Below are 22,693 nucleotides of genomic sequence, written 5' to 3' on the forward strand. Positions count from 1 at the left end.
TGCCCTCCATCTTTCCCAACATCAGGGTCTTCTCCAGAGAGTCTTCTCTTCTCATGAGGTGGCCAAAGTATTGGAGCCTCAGCTACAGGATCTGTCCTTCCAGTGAGCACTCAGGGCTGATTTCCCAAAGAATGGATAGGTTTGATCTTCTTGCAGTCCATGGGACTCTCAAGAGTCTCGTCCAGCACCATAATTCAAAAGCATCAATTCTTTGGCACTCAGCCTTCTTTATGGTCCAGCTCTCACTTCCATACATTACTACTGGGAAAACCATAGCTTTAACTATACGGACCTTTGTTGGCAAGGTGATGTCTTAAGATGCTGTCTAGGTTTGTCATTGCTTTTCTCCCAAGCAGGTGTCTTTTAATTTCGTGGCTGCTGTCACCATCTGCAGTGATCATGGAGCCCAAAAACGTAAAATCTCTCACGGCCTCCCTTTCTTCTCCTTCTATTTGCCAGGAGGTGATGGGACCAGCAGCCATGGTCTTAGTTTTTTTGATGTTGAGCTTCAAACCATATTTGAAGCTCCACATCAAAAAAACTAAGATAATGGCCACTGGTCCCATCACCTCCTGGCAAATAGAAGGAGAAGAAAGGGAGGCCGTGAGAGATTTTACACCTAGTGTACACCTAGGCAAATGTTAATACCAGAACCAGCATTTCAGTGTTCAACTTCTACTTTCCCTCATTTTGTTTTACCAGGCTTTTTTAGAGCGGTGCGACAGGAGCCGGTCAAGTTTGGGAAAATAGGCGCCGAGACGCATACTAACTACGTCCACTGGTATGAGTGTGGAGCAACAATACCTGGAAAATGGTAGAGCAAGAGATAAGACAAATGGCAGAGCAAAGGATGATACCAAATGGCCGCAATCCAGCTATGGCTAAGCCAGGCAAGCTGAGAGATGGAAATGTGTTGTGGGTGTAGTATTGTTCATTCTGAAATCTAACAATACTGTGTTAACTGTTTGATAGCATTGGCTGCTTAATTATAGTTGTCCAGATTTATGGATCTGTTGTAGGAACTTAGAACATGTCATAAAATACTTGGGAAGCTGGCTCCCTCTTAAGTCTCTTCTGGTGCCTTCTACATATTTTGAAAGATGTAGTTTATTATTTATCATTGTTTGAGGCACTTTTTATGGAAAAGTATGTATTCTGAATTTTATTGATGCATACTGCCGAAGTACGTGTTCTGATTTATTTTTCGAACTCATTTAAGTTATTCTGTCAGGTTAGCTTTTCTGCTACTTTATATGCCCATGCTGCAAATATACAGTTCTCTATTTGAACACTCTGGAAAGCTAATGATGCTCTCTGTACAGCTCTGTACTCAGATAGCCTGTGTTTTTAAACATGGCAGCCATATGCCAGAGAACCATTTGACTGAGCCCATGTCAATAATCGTTCTGCCATTTGAAAGTGTGGCAAAATGCTCACCACTTGGCCTGGGGTAGATTGGATGCCTGCATCATTTTGTGGAGAACTCACCTAAGGGTAGGTTTTATTCTCTATTCGTTTTAATTTTGTATGTCCGACAGGACTTTTATTTGGCAAAAGCAGGTTACAGCTTGCTTGTAAGGCCTGCTCCTCAAGACGCTTGTCTTGCATAGATGGAGCTAACTATTGAAGGGACTGTATACACATGCTTCTATGGTGCTTTTGGAGTAACTGGAAGCTATGTCTCTGCAGATTTTTGCCGCTCTATAGTGGATTGATTTCAGCTCTGCTCGAAAGGTAGAATGCAGCCACCTAAAGGTAAAATCTGTTGCTACAGCAAACAACAGGGAGATGATCTGTACAAACCTTAACCTTGTGATCACTATCATTATAATGGAGCAAAACAGGATGTTGCATCTCAAAATACTGTGTGCTCTAATACTTACCAAGGTCATATATTTTAAGCACTATGTTTGCCTTTACAGTACAAAGCAGAGAATCATTCACTGCTTCCAGTGAAACCTGCCTTCCCAACATGTATGCAATATTCATAATTTATAAAGTGCTCCCAAAAAATCAAGACATAAAATCAAGAATAAGCAGGTTTAAATGTACCCTTAACAAGCTAGTATGATTATTAGGTTTTAACTGTGTTGAGTAAAGATGAATGCAGACTTCAGTCAAATACCATGTAGAATATATTACGGCTGAAGCATACAAAAATCTTTATATACAGTTGAAACAGTAATGTGATCTGTTTTGTAGAATGGAAAAATGAAAGCAGTATTTTTAAAATGGCTCTGTGCTTCCCCTCTACACAAAGTGATATATTTGTATTGCTTAAACATTTAAACATTATATATATAAAGAGATGTAGGTTTTTAAAGGTGTTTATTCAGCGTATTAAAAAAGAACACAAGGAATATTGGATTGGTTGTTTATAATAAAAAAAACTTTTAAGTACATTGCCGGTACACTGTACTCTTAATAAAGTATTTTAAATCATAAGTAGTATTTGATCCATTGGTATATTCAGCAGACACAAAACTGAAAAATTCTGAAAACAATTCTAAATTCTCTTGAGAGCTGCTTCAAAGACTTTCCAGTAACCTTTAGTTGCAATTTTGAAATTATAACTGAAATTATCGGATAGTTTGGGGGAGGTGGGAGTGTCCTGTTTCAGTACAACAGATTGACAGCAAACTCAAGAGTGTGCCACATCCTTCCTTAACTAAGATTTTGTAAACAATGTGAAATAGAGCATCTCCCTCAATATGGCTTAGCTGAGAGGCTCCATAGCCTCATGTGGTTGCCTAAATGAATGTGCTGGGTTTGTCTTACATGGAAGCATTGTGTGACATATTGTGCTCCCGTACAGGACATGCACATGCAACCTTAGCAAGTTGTGCTTTTGTGGCAGCTGCACATATATAAATCGAAATGGTTTTGCAGTATCACAAGGAGCTATTGGTTCATACAGTTGTAATAGCTGGGTACCTTAAGTCTATTATTGGTTGAAATAGTTAAATCACGTTACTTTATGAACTTTAACATATATGGGGGCTTTTGAAAATGTAACCTCTAATAGTTCAATTGCTTCATTCCACAGAACTAAATGCGAATGGGTTGTCTCCAACGTTAATCATGAAATTAATGGGCACGACTTAGAGCACACTCATTGAAATCAACAGACCTGAGTAGAATTTAGCTGGCTATAACCCAATGTGTTTCAATACATGCTCTTAACAGGTTATGATTCCCATGCACTATAATAACCCTGTCGCATGAGTACTTCACAGAACATTCACTGTCACATTAAGTTTGTGAATCCATTTTGATACAACCATTAATTTGTTGCTCTTGAGTCAGTAAACAGCTATTTCCAAGATTCCCTTGGATGGTGAAAAGGACATGGTGCATGTGATTCAATAGCTGTGAATACCATGAAGTAGACATCAATCCTTCCTAGTATAGTGCACAGGCAGTGCCTCAGGCCATTATAGGGATTAGTAGTCACTACACCTAGGACACAGGTACAATGCCTTACACAGTGACTATCATTTCACCTAGTTAACTATTACCTACACTTGCTGGTAACAATTTGCCAGCATCCAAGGTCTTCTGAAGCCCCCCAGTAAAGCTGGGATGGCTTACATGAAGAATTATATTGGTTGAAGCATTCCTGATTGGGGGGTGGGGGTTCTTTACTATAGCTGCAGACGTTGCAATGGATGTAGTAAAAACACAATGCCCGGCAATTGAACAAAAAAGGATGATTTGAATATTTTATTCAATTTCAGTGTGCATGTTACAATTTAAACATCATACCTAGTTTTAACAAGTGGGTCTAATTTAGTACATATTTTATTAGTAAAAACAAGCCAGATTTCAGCTAGATTTTTTCACCTAGTAGTTTAATATGGCAAGTCAGAATGTCATTACTTTACAAACATTTAGGTAGTGTTTCCAATATTAAACTAGAAAGCCAATACAATTTAAAGCAGGAAACAAGATTCATTTGGTCATTTATCCCAGCAAATTATACAGCAACAGTGATACCATAGAATATTCTGCCTTTCATTAGTTTCCATATTTTAGTTAAAGAACCTTGGAGTCTGTATGGATGGAATAGCAACAGCAACAACTTGGACTTACTTGGGGCCCATCAACAGCACAGCTTCCTTATCGATAGCCAGGACCTGGCTGGGTGTAACCCTGGCCAAAAGGAGGGCGATTGCGTGCATATGGATTAGGGCCACTTGGAGGGGGTGTCATAGTAGTTCCAGGCGGTGGAGTGAAGCCTGGTCTTGGCTGATAAGCACCTGGCTGGCTGGGAGCCATTCCAGGTTGCGAAGCTGGGGTCACATTATAGCTGGCCGACTGTGAAGCTTGTGTTGTGTAGTTCTGTGCAGGAAAGGTGCCTGCCTGATACTGCTGGGGAGGCTGAGCTGGCAGCTGCTGAGGTTGAGGCTGGCCAGGAAACCCAGGAGCTGGAGCCTGTGAGGGCTGCTGGCTGTAGGCTTGGAACTGCTGTGCTTGTTGAGGAGCAGTCTGCTGGCTGTAGCCTGCTGGAAGAGCCAAACAGCAGTGCAGATAAGTGAAAGTAACACAACGGTTCACTTTGTAATGCATTCTTAAAAAATACAGACATTCCAGACAAAAGCTAAAAACATACATGAAAAACAACAGGGGGTGGGGGGTAAAACATGAATTGCATTTTTTAATGTAAAAAAACCCAGCCTGGATACATACTAGCCAACTCCAGTGCATAAAAGTGCAGGTGGAGTAACATTCTCCAATAGTGTTGCTCTAAAGCAGGAGTGGAGATGTTGTAAGTCTCTACTTCCCACAAGTCCCAACTATCATGGCCAAAACATATTGGAAATAATTGCCTAAATGGTTGTTGGATTAAAACTCCCGTTTTAATCCAACAACCATTTAAGCAATTATTTCCAATATGTTTTAAAATCTTTCTTTAAAATGCAGATATATTCAGTGATAATTTACTAAAGTGCAATTTCATAAATAATCAAGCTATGTATTCTTCTTAGTCTGAAACAAGTCAGCTCACACAACTACTTGAACATATTTAGTTCTGCACACACAAAAATTTCTCCAGACACTAATCTCAAAAGTAGATGCTGGCAACAGTTTAGGTGCTTTTAATACTTGTGCTTCACTATCAGTCTGACTGAAAAGAATTTCAGATTGCAAATGTAAAAAAAAAAGCTGGTACAAAGACTGATACTCCATTTATTTCTGGCATGAAACACACCTGAAACTACTTGCAATGAAACATCTCCATTGACTGGAATCCTGTTAGCATTAAACACCAGATATATAACAATTATTAAAAAGGCAAGACCCTGAACAGAGAAAGCAAGGATGAGAGAATACAGTGGAGTAAATTTTGAACTCACCTGGAACTTGGGCTCAAATTTACTTTTTAAAACAAGAGCACTACCAAGCTTAGGTGTGCTTTGGATAGCTCAGTCTAGTCCTACCAAAACTGACACGTGGCGATGATCAGGAGAAACAAATCCTACTACCTGGTATCAATATATAAGAAACTGCCTCGTATTGGAAAAAGCACACACGACAGCCAAATAAAAAGGGAATGGCTTCACTGCAACACCACCAAACTCAGAAACTTCTACCTCAGGAAATAGTTAACTTTGCCTATAATCGCTTGACTTAGTAGCATCTCTGTGGTATTCACAGGGAAATGGGCCTCAAAAATTGCCCTGGTACGGATAAAAGCAGCTTATAGTAAGGACTTCAATGGGTCAATGTTCGAGGCAAATGTAAACACCAGATCTGAGTTTTCTTCAAAAGAAAAAAATGCATTGTTTTCTCAACCTCTCCCAATTTATTGAGCATTTTAAGGGAGTATTTGACTAATTTCACTTCAACTGAAGAGTTCCAGATGCTTTCTGGAGGCCAATCAGGGGAGAATAGGGAAGCAAGAAAAACCTCATGCAGGCCTTTTCTTTTGATGCTCCACATGTTAATGCAAAAAAACCCCACCGCCCACCAGCTCCAAAACAGTGTGTTCTAACTGGATCATCCTCAGTAAACTTTGGGGGGCACAACCTCTTAGCAAGAACAAGTAGGATTGAATGCTATTTCTCCAATAACCTCTGAGATGCTCTTCATACTTAGAAACAACTATTTCGGAGCTACCTTTCAGTAAGGTTATCCCGCATTATCTGGGGCCTGTATCAAAACGGTAATCGTTATGTGAACGATGTAACCACTTGGAAAAAACTAATCTGCCCTGTCCCCATGGTTGCATTATTCAGATGTTGTCCAGGATCCCCTACTTTCTCTCCCACACACGCAAAGTTTTCATGCTTCTGCAACTGAATTGCACCCAAGAAGATAGTTGCTGAGTAAAGTCTTAAGGTCCTTTGCACAGTGGTATTTTGCAAAAAAATACTGAAGTTTACAGAAAATCAGTTTGATTTCAGAACAGAATTAGAGAGCATGCATTTCAGGATACAGTTAAGTGAACACATTTTGTACTATATACAAAAATTTTGAGGTACCTTCCACCTGCTTACCTGGATACTGCATACCATACTGTGGCTGAGGCTGAGGCTGCTGAGCAGGGTATCCAGCTTGTTGTGGATATTGTGGATATATCTGGCCTACCAATTTAAATTAAAAGCTTTAAGAAATTTAAGAAATATGAGCAGCTCAGTCTTACCTGCCTCAAATATTTTTTCTTAAGGTTAACCTATATATTTTTTAAAACTGAGAAGCTACTGAATCTAACTAAACATGTTTTCTTGAAGAAATTGAGATTTCCCAAGAAAACTGTTTATCTGGTGTAACAAAAAGTGAGGCCCCCTCCAACTCCCTTTCTTTTCTTTTATATTAAAAAAAACTCATATTATCCAAACATGATTTGAAAGAGGTTATTGGCTAGTAACAGTCAGGTCTTTGGAAAGGCTTAAGCGTTGAAGGCAATCTTGTATGTGTGCATGTACTTTATTTATTTATAGAAATATTTATATACCACTATCATAAAAATATATCAGTGGTTTTGAAGAATATAAAAACATACCAGTAAAAATAAAAAAGTTAAAAGCAAAAGAATTAAAAATGTATCTGAGATATTTGAAGTCTGTCCTTCACTCAAGAATCCCAGGGCATTAAACACCATTAAAATCATAATTAAGAATAAAAATTAAACACCAAGTAAATCAACCGTTCAAGAAGTTGGTTCCCACAACTCTCTAGAGCAGATTTGGGAAAGGTATAGGGGTGCACAAATGGGGCAAGAGCAGAGGGAGGGGAAGTTGTGCTGCTCAGCCGGAAATCCTTGCACCAACAGAACTATTCATTGGATAGCGCCCAAAAATTATTATTTTAATCTACAATATAGAATACATGCATTTCGAGGCAAACATTCATTTTATAGTTACACAGAACCTAGCATGAGAAATGTAAACACTGCTCTGCAAAGTCAGTTTCTACACTGTTGAAGGGAAGGTTTTAAGTTTTCTGGAGTATTAACTGGACAGAGCAGATGTTTCTAATACAAAAATTAGCTGTTTGACAGTACTGCTAAACAATATTGAACTGTCACTTCAACCCTTTTAAACCACTACAATAATCCTGCAAAATAGTTTTCATGTACTTTGTTTTCATTTTATAGGACTGCCTTGCTTGCAAACACTGTAGCACCATCTACTGTTTTAAATGCTGCATAATCAGAACTGAGCCTTCTTAATTTGTTTTATACCTGTTTGTTTTGTGAGCGTTATGCTAAAACAACTAATGGAATCATCTGCAATGTTATTATTTATTTTTAGCAGTTATTTATGCAGTGCTATTGGTATACACAGCACTTTGCCAGGGTAGCATAATAACAAGTCCTTGCCTCAAAGGAGCTTACAGTCTAAATTTTGACAGAAGACAAAGGGAGGGAAGATACAAGCATAGTGGGTGATGAATGTGAGATGTGCAGCTAAATGTAATTAGGCTTGGTTAGAGTTGGAAAAGAAGGTCTGGCAAAACAGCTGCATTTGAGAGATTGTTGGGGGTGTAGAGAGATGGAGCACATGGAGTGAGGGCCAGCAACTGACAATGGATACAGTAGTTTAAAAGAGCAAGACATCTACATGCAGATGAGAATGGTAGAGCTGAAGAAGAAAAGAGCATAGGCAGCATCGTATTAGGAGAGACGGGTAGGGCAAGTAAACACCCCATCTGCAGGATAATGGAGCACAGGTATTGCTCACCTTCCATCTGACCAGTTTGTGGCTGAGTTCCTCCATATGGTGGCTGCTGTGGTTGAACTCCAGGTGGATGAGCTGCAGAAGATGAAGAAGCAATGCTATCGGGTGTTCCGGAACGTTCTTCTACAGGGGCACTGGGGGGTCCTGGGGAAAACAATGCAGACACAGGATTCTAGTGATCTCTCTGACTTTCATTAATAAAATTTGGTGTACCATTTCATGTTTCCATATTTAAAAGGCGTAATATACAATCTACTATACTCCAAAAGGGACACGGGTGGCGCTGTGGTCTAAACCAGAGCCTAGGGCTTGCCAATCAGAAGGTTGGCAGTTCGAAGCCCCACAATGGTGTGAGCGCCCATTGTTTCGGTCCCAGCTTCTGCCCACCTGGCAGTTCGAAAGCACGACAAAGTGCAAGTAGACAGGTACCACTCTGGCGGGAAGGTAAACGGCATTTCTGTGTGCTGCTCTGGTTCGCCAGAAGTGGCTTAGTCATGCTGGCCACATGACCTGGAAGCTGTCTGCGGACAAACACCGGCTCCCTCGGCCTATAGAGCGAGATGAGCGCCACAACCCTAGAGTCGCCCGCGACTGGACCTAATGGTCAGGGGTACCTTTACCTTTATACTCCAAAATCTGGCAATTTCTTTCAGCAGCACAAACATAGCTGAACAAGTTCCCAATGTGTTTTAAAACCTCTTTACCAAGGGAAACTCTTATTCCTTAATAAAACATCTTTCAACAGGTCTGTACAATTTCTTGGTGTGTCGGGGCTAATATTATTGTTGTCATTTTCCACAAAGTTATGGCTGGCTTATACTGATGTACCTGCTTTAAAGGCTTTGCAGTTTGAATGCTAGCTATACTCAGCTTAATGAAATCTGAATGAAGTTTTTTTTTAAATTAAGAATGTTCAGAAATGTCAATTTCAAAGGCACAATAAGGAAACATCCCTGTTACTACATACATATTTTTGCAAAAATAAATAAATGACAATCTATAGGGAAGCAGCTACAAGACTGATGTGAAGCCTGGGATGATTTAAAAATATTAGTTCAATAACTATTTAATAAGTATTTCAATTTCAACACTCAACACACTGTTTCTGGTAATTTGCTCAGACTGACGACAAATTATCAAATCCAGTGCCCTGAAACTTCTACAGCACCTTCCTGTCCCCACATTCTTTCATTAGATGTCAGGGCATCCTCCCTGCTAATAAAACCATTACAGTCTGTTCAGCAAGGAAACCACTAAGTACAGGAGGTGGTGACCTGCGTGTGTGATCGCCGACATATGCACTGCTTTCAGCCCCAGAGAGGGAGTTGAAACGGGGTGGCGGCAGCACAGGCTTATCCACAACCACTGACATGTGCAATGACCCAGAATGCAACCCACACATTAAAGGTGAGTTGCTTGTACATAAAGGATATCTAGGTTCCAGGTTAGTCATTTTTATACTATAGGCTGAGTAGAGATGTTAACTTTGAAGGAAGCCATGACTGTTTAAGGTAGCATCATTGTGCTTTAAATGTATGATGTGAATGTGGCCATAGTAGCACTAAAAGGTAATTATTGCCGTTGCTCTTCAGAAATCATTTATATATAGACACGAACCCTCCAAATATATCCCTATTTTATAGAGCCAGAGCACCAAATTTACGCAACCCAAGGGTAACCTAAGCATGTAGCAAATTCAAACCATGCAACAGCTATGGCATGAATTCATCATCTGACTGCTTTGGGGCAGATCAATTTTCACTACTCAAAGTACAGTCTACATGGACAGCTGTAACATGCTAAATTTGCCTTGCACAAGGCTAATTTTGCATCAAGAAAACAAACTCAACACCCCATTTTCTCTTGAGAATACTTTTTTGTTTGTTTTTTACAGTGAATATAAACAGTGATTAGTCCAAGCAATGGGGCAAGCAACTTACTCTGCACTATGAAACATTATAGCAATGTAGCAAACTAAAGTTCTCCCTATTTATAATTAATGTGATAATTACATGTGCTTGTCAATTACCAGATCACAACTTTGGAGTATGTTTAATCCCTTAAAGTGAGCCACGTACCACAGTCTCAGGAGTTTCCATTTTGTATTATAGATTGTTTTCACACACAGAGAGAGAAAAGCTATCCAGTCATTACTGTTAAGATACTATTGTTAATGTATCACCAAAAAACCCTCTTACATGTATTTTCTGTTTTCTGGCTCTTTCAGACATACTGCATTCCTTTTCAATTTTTTATGTGTGATCACAAGGGCAGTGCTTTTGCTTTTACAACATAAAATACTATTCTCAATTCTTTAAACTAAGAATGAGCACAATTTAACCATGAGTTGTATGTCTTTAGGTTGACCATCCATGTGGCATTCGTGCTGTAAGCACATAAAAATCCAGAAACAACGCTTTTCGTGTACATATGGCATGATGGTTCTAGGGCTTTGGTGTCGTCCACATCTAATGATCCTAGTGCAAAATTAAAATCAAGACCTTCAGGAAGTGCAAGCTAAATTTGGAGCATCCTAATCATCCAACCACTTTTGCAGATGACAGAAAAATAGTCTAAAACAAGAATTATGCTACTGAGAGAGGCAAAGGTAGTATACTATGCAGGAATGCCACGCTGTGCATACATTGTTTCCTTCAAATTAAGATCACAGACAAGCCCTTGGAATGGATTAATGATGCTACAGAAATCGATGTGTCTAATTTGCTGCCACATGTCTGGGGGGAAATGCTTTATCTAAGGAAAGGGGAGGAATTTGTTGTCCATTTTTCACAGTGGTCCTAACCGATTCAACTTGATGAACTTGCTTGCAGATCAGAACACCACTATCAGTAGGATTACTTGTCACCAAAAAAAATATGGATATTTATGGGGGGAGTGCATTGAAAGGCCCTGAGAAGTGTGCGTTTTACAGGAAATGCCACACAAAAGGCATAAAAAATTATAGACTTTTGTGTATTTTGGGCAAGTTCATGAGACATTAAGACTGAGTATCAGCTGACACCAAACAGATGTTAGCTGACCTACCATATCTAATTACATTTTGGGACTTGTCAAGACATTTCGATATTGGAAAAGTATTGTCGTTTAATTGTTACCAATATTTTTAACTACAATAAAATAAGAATTTTGTAACTTCCTCAAGTTCATTCTACAAGATCCTCATGATGCATGGATGATTTTGAAAGGTTCAAACTTCAACAAGGGTTTCAATAAAATATGTATTCTTACCCGACACCTGATCATCTGCCAGCCCAAACGCTGACATGACATTTTTGTTGATTTCATCTTGATTTTTTAATGGATCAAAAGCAGACATACTTGCTGCTATAACTTGAGTAGAAGGCTTGACAGTGGAGTCAGTAGTAGCAGGCTTATCTTCCCTACTCTCTGCAACATCTGCAAGACAAAAAAAAAATAACTTTTAAGAGGCCTTGTTGATTGGAGTATCCAAGTTTGTTTCAAGGACTATGACAGCTTGCTTAGGAAACTCAAAGCCCACATCAGAAGTGTTACTATCTTATACTAAAATTACTCTGCATGCAGAAAGGCTACTTTAACAAAACAAAACAAAAAGTTGCTTCTTCGAATTTTAACATTTACTGTCAAATGTTTTTCCACAAGAAATATAAATTATACCCCCACCCTGAAGATGGTACAAATACATTCCAGTACACATCACCACCTCATGCTTTCGTTTGTGTTCAACAACTCTGACCAAACACAATGGAGCGTGTAAAGTTCATTTGACTTATTGACTAGCAAAATGGAGATCTATTTTGCAAACAGCAAAGCAGATTAAGTGAAATGCCCTATTTCAGATCCACACAAAACAGATTTTGATCTAATATAAGGTAACAATCTAATGATGATACACCCAACTGATACTGTATAACCTAGAGAAGCAGACAACAAATGAGGTGATATTCTTTCCAGATCAAAAGAAAAGTAGCATTGTCATCTGTAAGAATATGATACAAAATGAGACTAAGATTTGGGAAGAATTAATAACCTCCTCAGGTTCCTGCCAACTGCACAAGAGAAATTCAGGTATCATGATTGTACCCAGAACAATTGCTCATGCCTTCTTTATTAAGTTCTAGGTGATGAGCCATTAAGGGAAACAGGCTGGCAGTTAAAAAAAATACAAAGGCGAGAGTTGAGGGTTTGCAGTGATGTGGGCCAGAAGCAAAGCAGCAAGCTGGAGAGAGAGAGTTCATGGGGTTTCCCCATGGTGCACAATAAATGTTTATCTCTCAAAGACAGTAACTGGAAGTTCATATATGAAGAAGGTTCAATATACACATGCAGGGGCTTGATTGCCGCATGTCTGAGTATTTCAAATAACATCTGGCAAGGCAGCTGACCAACTAGTGGTAGTTAAACACACATTCAAAACTCTCAGGATTTTCTGATTCAGTCATCTCCCTCTTCCCACAGAGGATGTGCCAGACATGCCTAAGAACCACTCCCGACTTATCCCCAGAGATAGGGTCAGCATGAATGCAGTAAACTGAAGAATGTATTCCATCTCAGCACACCATAATAACCAATATTACACAAGTTATTTAAAATGGGGATTCTTTAGGGCACTTGGTCATGTTGCATATTAAGGTGATGACTTTTCATAAGTTTTATTTATTCAACAAATTATATCCCATTTTCTTTACACCTTAGCACAACAAATTTGGTGTATGTTGAGCAAGATACTAGCACAGAATTTTTACCCCAAGCTGCAACAGAGATCGTAGAAAAGATATCCAATATTTAGATACTTATTTTTAAGAGAGATAGCCATCAAAGATTACAGAGTCTTATTAAGTAGAACTCTGGTTGGGAAAAGGATGGGGTAGTGGGTTCTACATGGGAAATTAGATTGTATGTGCATTAGATTGTGTGTACATGCACACACAATTACGGAAGCTCAAGCAATTATTTGGCAGTGCCAATCGTCAACCTACCATTTTCAGGGAGGCTTGTGGAAAGCCCTGGTTCAGCTGGGGGCTCTAGGCAATCCAGCAGACGATTCACTTTGTTACGAAGTTCTATCAGCTCTCGACGGAGGTATTTCACTTGATTAGATTCTAGAGGCCTTGGCTGCCCATTCACTGTAAAAAAATATTATACTAATGAGTCTTTATGGCACAAGAATTTATGGCCTGTAAGAATTAAAGCAAAAGCATTGCACAGCCTGTATGCAACCTTAACTGTGAAAATGGAATGCACTTTGTGGAAACCTGCCTTAAGATCTTACAGTAAAGAGTGCCTATGAAATCAAATTTACTATATTTTGGGAAATGGTTTGTTCGTCTGCCCATCCATTTGTTCGTTTGCTATATATCTGAACACCTGTCAAGATATCATCCCCAAACTTGGCATGGGGATTCCTGAGGTGGGGGCAGTGCTCTTTGTCAACATTTGAATGCTAGAGGCCATCTTGAATAAAGATGGCAGACTAAAACTTTAGGTAACTTTGTCCACTTTTTGGCTTAGGTTTAGCAGTCTCTCAATACAGTGGTACCTCGGGTTAAGTACTTAATTCGTTCCGGAGGTCCGTTCTTAACCTGAAATTTTTCTTAATCTGAAGCACCACTTTAGCTAATGGGGCCTCCTGCTGCCGCCGCACCACCGGAGCACGATTTCTGTTCTCATCCTGAAGAAAGTTCTTAACCCGAGGTAATATTTCTGGGTTAGTGGACTCGGTAACCTGAAGCATACGTAACCCGAGGTACCACTGTATATCGTCACTGAACTCAGCATAAAGTTTTCCTGTGGTAAGGGTCTTTCTTGGACTCCAATAACCAATTTGAATCAAGATGGCAGACTAATACATGACTTTGGCATAACTTTACCCATTTTTGGTGTGATGCATCCAAACTGACAAATTACCCTATCCATATAAAAAACAAAATGTTTTTTGGTTTCTAAAAGCTCCTGGGCAGTTCTGGGTACTCCAACCTAGCAAATAAATAAATGCCCTTTTCCAAGACAACGTGGCTTATGCCACCTGTAAATGCCTGAATTGCTGGGTGGGCATGAAGGGAAGTTTATTACCGAGATGCATAATAGTTAAGGGAAAAGAACTAGTTTGCTAAGAATCCCCCCAAGTACAAGAATTTCATGTGACTCAAAAATCATCAGTACTTACCAAACAGTGTCAATTTCAGTATCCTACTGCACTGAATTGCAAAAGAAAGATCTGAGCTATCAAAGATTGTTATAAGATCTCCATCTGTTAATTAAAGAGAATTAGGAATCAGATCTAATGCACATTAATAAAAATAATCACTTTACAGATAGTCATTTGCATCATACAGGAGTGCACACAGGACATTATATTTTTCTTTGCAGTGTGTCCATGATGAAAGCTTATTTTATGCACTCCAAATAATACTGTGATCATGGTTAAAGAGCATCAATTAGAGGTAAACACATCCTCCTTGCCACAAATTAAAAAATTGTATCTGTAATGAGAAAATGGCTCTTGATAATAAAGTTAGCAGGTCCCCCCCCACACACACACACATACACTACATACCCATAGAACAATTTATGGCAGAATATTATTTAGCCTCTCCTATTCCAATTTCCTCTAAAATATTCACCAGCATTACATCAACTTTACATAGCAGTTACTTATATAAATACTGAATGGAAGTAATGCAAAGACTATGTCCACAGAATCTGCTCTCTAAAACATGTCCAGTGACCATATCACAGTACTTGGCGCTACATTATGAAAGCTGCTGGCTGATGCCCCAATGCCCTGTGGTAGATAAGCACATCTGCTAATTTTGGAGTTCCTAGGGAGCCCCAAAATCATAATGGAGAAGTACCAGTGGAAAACATACCACCTCAGTCTTAATGGGAGTCATTTCTCCCAGTAAATTCCAAAGCAACAAAACACAGTTTTTGTCGGTTTACAAGCCCCCTCCAGAGAGGCTGGCTCCTCTCACTGCTCTCGGAGCTTGCTTCCCGGTAACCTCCTCTGGCTGACATCCTGGACAGACCAGGGAGATTTTGATAGGTGACATTTTCCCAGTGTGGGTAAATGCACACCCTCTCCTCCTGCTTCCCTAGCAGGGAAAGGAGATAGTCAGAAACGTCTATTTACATCCTTTTATTTCTGACTTTACAGCACTACAGAAAAACATGTCCGATCAATTCAGTTCTTCTAGCAAGTCTGACAAACTTCCTGTACATACGCAAACGGAAGGTTTCAAATTACACTCTTCACAGAGCTCTGAGAAGCCTTCCGGGGATATTCTTTCCCACAAATAGCCGCATCATGTGATGTCAACAAGCTACCAGTTTGCAGCTGCGTTGCTTTCATATACTGACAGTTTTCCCCCTAAATATAGATTATTCCATATGAGACTGAGCCAGGAGCCAAAAGTCTTGTTCAGTCCCCAAATTACTAGTAATTTCAAGAAAAGCTAAGAAGCAGAGAAACACTCTGGGCATGTTCAGACAGGAGCTACTTTGTGAAATGCATGCCAACATGCTCTTCCACTTTACACTGGTGCTGCTCTCTGGATTATACTGCAGATATAGGCGAGACTTGCCCAATCCCTTACTTCAGGTAATTATAGGAACTGTGTGCATACAGGCCTAATACAGTATTTATTATATAGCAAATGTCCTTTGGGGTACAAGTCAGGTGTCTGGAGAGTCACAGCTCTACTTGCATCTTAGTTCGGGGGTGCAAGCCTCCAATATAGAACCGTATGAGACCCCTGGGACTGCTGACAGGATTCAGCAATGTCAATTTCCAACTTTCTCCTGTTGGTGTCAGTATCCAGTTGTAGAACAAAGCCCTAACCCTTTCCTGTGCTAATGAAGGCTCAGAACCACTGGTTCCCCGAGTCTCACAGTTGTCTCCCTCTTGACTCTCTACAAATATTAATTCTTGGGCTCATTCAAGACAAGCATCTGTCCCAGACTAGTTCTAAATCTTGAGGGAGTGCCTTTGCTTTTAAGTTTTTGCTGGAAAACCCAAGGTAGTTATTAAAGTCCCAGAAAAGGCTGAAATTTTCTAGGTTGATGGAACTGCCCCATTACGTTAGGCAATATTGAGAGTAGAAACACTTAAGTTCATTGATTTCAATTTCTATTCTATGTATAACTTAGTTGGAGATCACTCACGGATACATCATCACAGAATGCATGACTTTTAAGCTCAGCATTACCACCTACACGGAGGTAAGAAACTCAGTTATACAGTGCAATGCACAATATAAATAAGCAATATCTATGACATGCTGCCGTAACTTTTGTTTCCTACCACACTTCCTGCAGGATACTAGCACTGTGCTGACATACCAAGAACAGAGCTCTACACTGGTCAGAAAAAGAAGAGAAATGTGCCATAACAAAAACAACTGGAACACCAAAAATATTTTTGTACTATTAGTTAACACTAAAAGTTCAAAGAAATCCTACCTTCGTCTTTGTATTTTATTGTAACTTCATCATTGCTCAGAAGCTTTCCCCTGAAAACTCTCTGCATCATCAGCACTAACTCGTCATAGGTGATGTCCTCATTGTGAATGGGAATTCTTCTAATATCATCACCCATTTGAGCTTTAATTATAAGCTTTCCACTCAAATCCAGTTGTCCATTCATGGTTAACTCTGGCCTTCTTACACAGCTATTCAAAATGAAAGACATTTACATTAGTATATCCTGAGAAACAATTACACGATTCATTCCAGTCAAAGCACAATTTTACGTTACTAGATTAGGGAGGAAAATAATGTATTACTGAATGGCATGATGCTAGAAAGAAGTGCACATATAATAATGTATACTACCTAAAACAGATTTAAAAACTGTTAACAATTCAAAAAATGTTCTAGGCATTCAGAGAGGAGAATGAAATGAGGGGTAATGGTGATGCCAACTTCCTGGGAAAAGACATGATCTATAAGCAGCCTAAGATAAGCAGAGGATCAAAACCCAATAAATCTGATCACTCCTTGATACTTTACACCAGGTGTGGCTAACTCCCAGCCTGAAGACCTGAGTCAGCCTCCATTTTTTTCTGGCCCCTGAACCTCACAATTGTGGTAGTGGCAGAAAAAGAGCAAATAATCAAAGGAGGCATGGCACTGGTGCCATCAAGCTGAGGGGGGTGCAAACTGCTCGGATGGGGGGGCACTGTTTGTTCTGTACAGTCTGTCTGGTGTGAGTACAAGAGTGTAGGGCAGCCCCATGACTTTTGGTCACATACTCCACTAGCATGCACCCACCAGAGGGTTGGCCAAGGCTGAATATGATCCTTCAGCAGACCCCCTGCTTACATTCTAGTAGGATCTTCACAAAGATTATGTGGAGGTAATGTTTTAGTTTTTTTTTTACTGTAGGGTCATTCCACATCATTTCAACGAGGTTATGTCAACCTCTGTCTCAGATGTTGATGAAATTTGGGGTATCTGGTGTACACCCTTCCCTTATCGTTGAAAGAAACCCCCTTAATTTCCCCCCCTCTATCTCAAACAGTTTTACTTTTATAGGAGTTCGAAGTTTCATTAAATTTACGTTGTCTGTCCCTCTTGAGACTCTCGGCACAAGTTACCCTTGTGTACATTTTATTTTTTTCTCCATAACCAATGATCAGATCTCTTTGAAATTTTACACAGAGCTCAATAAAATAACGAAAATTTCAGAAAAAATACACCAGCACTCAAAAGATTTTATAAATGACTAAAAAAAATTATAAATGTACTTGTAGCCTAGGATTTTTTGCGGAAAAACTAGGTTTATAAAACCTGAATTTTCAGCGTGTAGGCATGATGGAACCCAAAGTTTTTGATGTTGAAAATTATTGCAAATACATGCTCTATCTCGACAAAGAATAAAATTTATGGGTTTTTTATTCCTTGCAATGAAAATTTTACATTTTTTGGACATCTTGGGGCAGCCATTTTGTACAACTTTCCTACAATCCATAGCTGAAATAGAAGAAAAATTATGAAACAAAGTTGTACATCTTAAAAATTAGCATAATATTGGTGTGTTTTTTTAAAGAGCATACTTGTTTTAATTTTGGGATATTTGAATTTGAAGTTAAAACTGGCTATCAGGAAATCAATAAAGGGAAGGGTGTGACCAAGTCTCATCAAAATCTGAGATGGTGGGTGACAAAACCCTTGTTTTTTGCATTGATTTGATGTGGAATGGCCCTATAATTAAAATAGTTGAAGCATTATTTTAATTTAACAGATAAAACTAAATGGCTATTCTGAACTATCACCGATAACTTTTCAAAATGACATTTTCAGCTTGAAAAAGTGAACATAGTACTAAGAATTTCCAGACAAGGCACTATCACTGTGAACTTTACAGTACAATTCACTTTCTTTATCAATAACTTTATTTCATCAAATATTAAGTGTACCTGTCTTGTAAAATGTATTGAATAGCTGGGCAGATTATCCCTTTTACTTTCAGCTGGAGGTCAGATGTCCCGCCATGCAGCAGTGGTTAGTAAAATATAACAATAGGCAGCAGTATGTGGAATCTGCATTAAAACACAAAGGCAACTTAGTTAAGTCTTAGTCACCATCAAAGTCTTTCATTAATTAGCATAGACATTCATTCTTATATTATTATTATTATACAGAAGGCAAGTAACAGAGTAATCCAAACCCTCCTTATGCGTTTGCCCAGCTGTCTGGGCTAGGCAGCCTCTCACTGTGCACTACAGAAAGCATCATTTATTTGTGTGGCACTCCCCCTTCCACCCTACTGATCATGTGGGCAAGAGTTCCACTGGCAGGATACTGCCAGCAGTGTCCAGCAGAAACTCCAAAACAAGCAAGCACAGTAGATACAATAATCCAAATATGCCCTTGAAAGAAAATAATTCTTAGAATGTGATTCATTCTAAGGGACCCCTGACCATTAGGTCCAGTCATGACCGACTCTGGGGTTGCGGCGCTCATCTCACTTTATTGGCCGAGGGAGCCGGCGTACAGCTTCCGGGTCATGTGGCCAGAATGACTAAGCCACTTCTGGTGAACCAGAGCAGCACATGGAAACGCTGTTTACCTTCCCGCCGGAGCAGTATCTATTTATCTACTTGCACTCTGACGTGCTTTCGAACTGCTAGGTTGGCAGAAGCAGGGGCCGAGCAACAGGAGCTCACCCCATCGCGGGGATTCAAATCGCCGACCTTCTGATCGGCAAGTCCTAGGCTCTGTGGTTTAACCCACAGCACCACCCGCATCCTTCATACCTATTAACCCCAGCTTTTGACACCTAAGATGTGTTTTAGTAGTACCTACCTCCTAGTACCTATGCTTCTAATTACATTTTTAAAAATGAGTAACATTTTATACAAACCCTAGAACCGTGAGGTGAAGGATGCTTAAGAATCTATGAATAATAATAGATATTCCCAATATGTACACTTAAAACTGTTGAAACATTTGTATGACGTGCTTTCAGAGCCAGAGTGTTACATTCCGCTGCACTAATTCTACAGAGTCTAGGCCAGATAAAAGTGAAATCTAAAGTGGCATGTGTCATCAGCTTATTTGTAAGGTTTATCGGGGATCTGCTACGATTATCAAAGACAAACAAAGTTGTTTTGAATATGTGGTTCTCTTTTTCATATCATTATGCATGTTCTCCTTTGGTTCAAAGCCAAAGCTTCTATTTTCCATAAAATAGTTGGAAATTTCTAGACTATACCATGAAAGAGACAATCATTTGTTCCTATACAGCCAAATTGGAGAATTAAGATTATAATATTAAATGTTAAAATTGCCACTTATTTTTTTTTAATAAAAAACCCCACTACATTTCTTAAGTAACACGAATTTGTTAAAAGTAAATGCCCTGTAACAATTTTAAGAACAGAATCTTTAAACAAGTGTGGGATTCAAGGCAGTTTATGTTTTATAGAAATCAGACTTAATTTGAGCTTCAAATCTATTTACCAATAATTTCAGTTGTAAAGTATGATACACCTACATATCACTAGTAGCTCACTAGCTAAACTGTTGCTGGCAATATCTTTTATTACTACAACCACCAGATTTTCCTTACAGCAAACCCTTATGAAGATGCTTTTACTATGCTGTTATGAGTTACTTTATTAACTTAAACACTGTATTCTTTATTGTAGTAAAATTTCTAAGCTGTTCACAAGCCTCTGTTGAATGTAGACTCCAATATTCCTGTTCCTGTTGAGTGTATGTCTTACTTTCAGTTTGTGATACATGTTAAAAAGGTATTATTAACTGATATTGCTGTGATTTATATTTCTGTTTGCAACCCACCTGGAGACTGATTTCATAACATCATAAAATTGTAGTTGGAAGGGATCCAAGGGGTCATCTACTCCAACTCCCTTCAATGCAGGAATCACAGCTAAAGAACCCCTGGCAGATGAATTCCTAAATACCCTTTGGTATTTAGATCCCTAATACAAATACCATTTCAGATGCATCTGATAAAAGTGGGCTCCAATTCATGAAAGTTTAAATTAAGTAAACCTGTTAGCTGTTAAAGGTACAATAAAAACTGGCACTTTAGTTGCAGTAGATTAAATTAGCGTAGAGGATATTTGAGAAAAGTAATTCCTTTAAGGATCATTAACTTTGTAATCACAAGAGACTGCCAACTATCTTAGTAACTGAGCTTCTAGTGCTGGCTATGTATCAGTTTATGAAATTTCAATGGCAGAAATTTTATTTAGAAGCAGGCAACTCAGTTGTGTCTCTATATCTATTTAAGGTTTCAATCCTATATCATCTTATCTAGAAGCATGTCCTATTGAACTCAACAAGGCTTACTTCTAATAGACATGTACCAATTGCACTGCACAAATATTAAATGACTAGTTGTATGCTTAATATTGTAATGGGTCTCTGGTATAGAACAAAAGCTAATACTTGGGACAGTATTAAAGCTTAATTATGTAAGAGAAACACAAAAAAGTCTCTTGCCATAAATTTTTCCAAGTATATGTACTTATGAATGCAACTGTTTTGCAAGAACAGGATTTCCTTCCACCACTGTCATATCAGCCATGACAGATCTCTTCAATCCCAATGACTTGCCCTGATCACACCCCAACTTCTCTGAAGGAGTAAACAAGACAAAAAAGCAATGACAGGAAGAGTTGCTGGCTCATGCCCCAGCTGACTCAGAATGTCAAGTAACTAAATACTGACAGCAGGTCTGAGCACTTTTAAAAGCTGCATCGCTGGGCTAATAACAATTTCTTTGCATGAACGAAATGAACAGTACTCGAACTTTTGAGATTCTGAACCGTGAACATTTCCACGACTTCTAATTATACAAATTAGAGTAGAAGACATAAAAGAATTAAGAGTCCAGCAAGCCAGATATAACAACTGTCCCGTTGGCCTCTTGGGGTGACCTTGGATAAACAACTTTCCTCCTCACAAGACTCCAAGTACGAAGAGGCCGCTTGAGGAAGAAACAAACAAACTTCGAAGATGTACAAAGAAGATGAAGAATTTAAATAAAGGGAGCTGTGTGTATTCTGCAGAGCCTTCCTCAGTGACAAAGAATCAGAAACCCCAAATGACCTCTTCCCATTTTAGGCTCTCCAGCCCTGGTGGGGCAGAGAGGGAAGAAGAAACTGAAAGCGGGGGAGGCAGGGAAAGAACTTTTCCCTCAGAAATGGGAAGTGCATCTTTTCCAAGGGTGTTTTTTTTGGGGGGGGGGGGAGCAAAACCTCGTTACAACACAATTAAATCTACACTGCTTTGGCACTGCTGTTTGCTGCAGTAGGCTAACGCAGCGCCCACAAACTAGAAAATGAATTATGTGGGGAAGGAGGGGAGAGCAAGAACCAGGACTCAAGGCCGATGGGCTGATTAAGGTTGATGTGGCAACAGCTGAGCCAGTGCGTGGCCTTCCCCTGTCTCGAGTGGACGGGGAAGGGCGCGGCCTAGCCTCATCCAGGCGCCCTGAGGCCCCCCCCCCCCGGTCGGCTACCCGCTCCTTCCCCGGTGGGCAGCGGCTCGGCCTCTCCCATTCAAACAGGGGCAGCGGCTCCCCCACCCCACTCGCTCCGTTTCTTCCATGAAGTGGAGGCCGCGGCGCCAGCCAGCCCCACGACCCTGTATCCCCCCACCCGCTCCCCGCCTCCTCACTCACTGCTGCCGCCGCTGCCGTACGTGGCAAAGAGACTCGGCCAAGGCGGTTGCTGCTGCCGCTGCTGCTGCCGGGCCGCCACGCATGCGCACTCCGCCCATAACCTGACGGCGGAGACTGCTGTACCGAAGAGCTTCGTCAGAGGAAACCGGTACCGCGCAGGCGCAAAATGAAGGTGTGGGGCACGCACGCGTGCTGACGTACAGGACAGCGACGTAGAGCGACCCAGATTTTTCTTGACCTTAAAAAAAATAAAAAGGCAACGCGAGTCCAGTTAACGCGCATGCGCGGGAATGAATGGTCCTGACTCTAGTCTCCCAACATTGAGCCTGTTGTTGGTTTCTGGCAGTCAGTT

General features: G+C 39.9%; 2 protein-coding genes across 33 annotated transcripts in view; one reads left to right on the forward strand and one right to left on the reverse strand.

The window, feature by feature from the left end:
• ABI3BP (ABI family member 3 binding protein) overlaps positions 1-2,445 on the forward strand; it is a 128,461-nt gene extending 126,016 nt beyond the window's left edge. For all 22 annotated transcript variants that reach the window (XM_083500748.1, XM_083500749.1, XM_083500750.1 and 19 more), the window contains one exon: positions 703-2,445. In XM_083500748.1, the coding sequence (XP_083356874.1) occupies positions 703-818 (116 nt within the window). In that variant the 3' untranslated portion in view covers positions 819-2,445. The remainder of the gene's footprint in view (positions 1-702) is intronic.
• On the reverse strand, positions 2,312-22,521 carry TFG (trafficking from ER to golgi regulator). 11 transcript variants are annotated; one of them, XM_083500797.1, is made up of 9 exons: positions 22,342-22,521; positions 18,602-18,724; positions 16,644-16,852; positions 14,350-14,433; positions 13,163-13,309; positions 11,433-11,600; positions 8,187-8,327; positions 6,501-6,587; positions 2,312-4,505 (listed from the first exon to the last, which is right to left on the reverse strand). In XM_083500797.1, the coding sequence occupies exons 3-9, from the start codon at positions 16,825-16,827 to the stop codon at positions 4,120-4,122; spliced, it is 1,197 nt and encodes a 398-aa protein (XP_083356923.1). In that variant the 5' UTR covers positions 16,828-16,852; positions 18,602-18,724; positions 22,342-22,521; the 3' UTR covers positions 2,312-4,119. The 11 variants fall into 11 exon arrangements, with proteins under 11 accessions (XP_083356923.1, XP_083356918.1, XP_083356925.1 ...); XM_083500792.1 differs by having other exon boundaries at positions 11,523-11,600; positions 22,342-22,488; XM_083500799.1 differs by having other exon boundaries at positions 2,312-4,502; positions 22,342-22,488.
• Between the last annotated feature and the right edge of the window lie 172 nt (positions 22,522-22,693).

This window comes from Podarcis liolepis (assembly GCF_965112155.1).
Source record: "Podarcis liolepis genome assembly, chromosome: 4".
Lineage (NCBI taxonomy): Eukaryota > Metazoa > Chordata > Lepidosauria > Squamata > Lacertidae > Podarcis > Podarcis liolepis.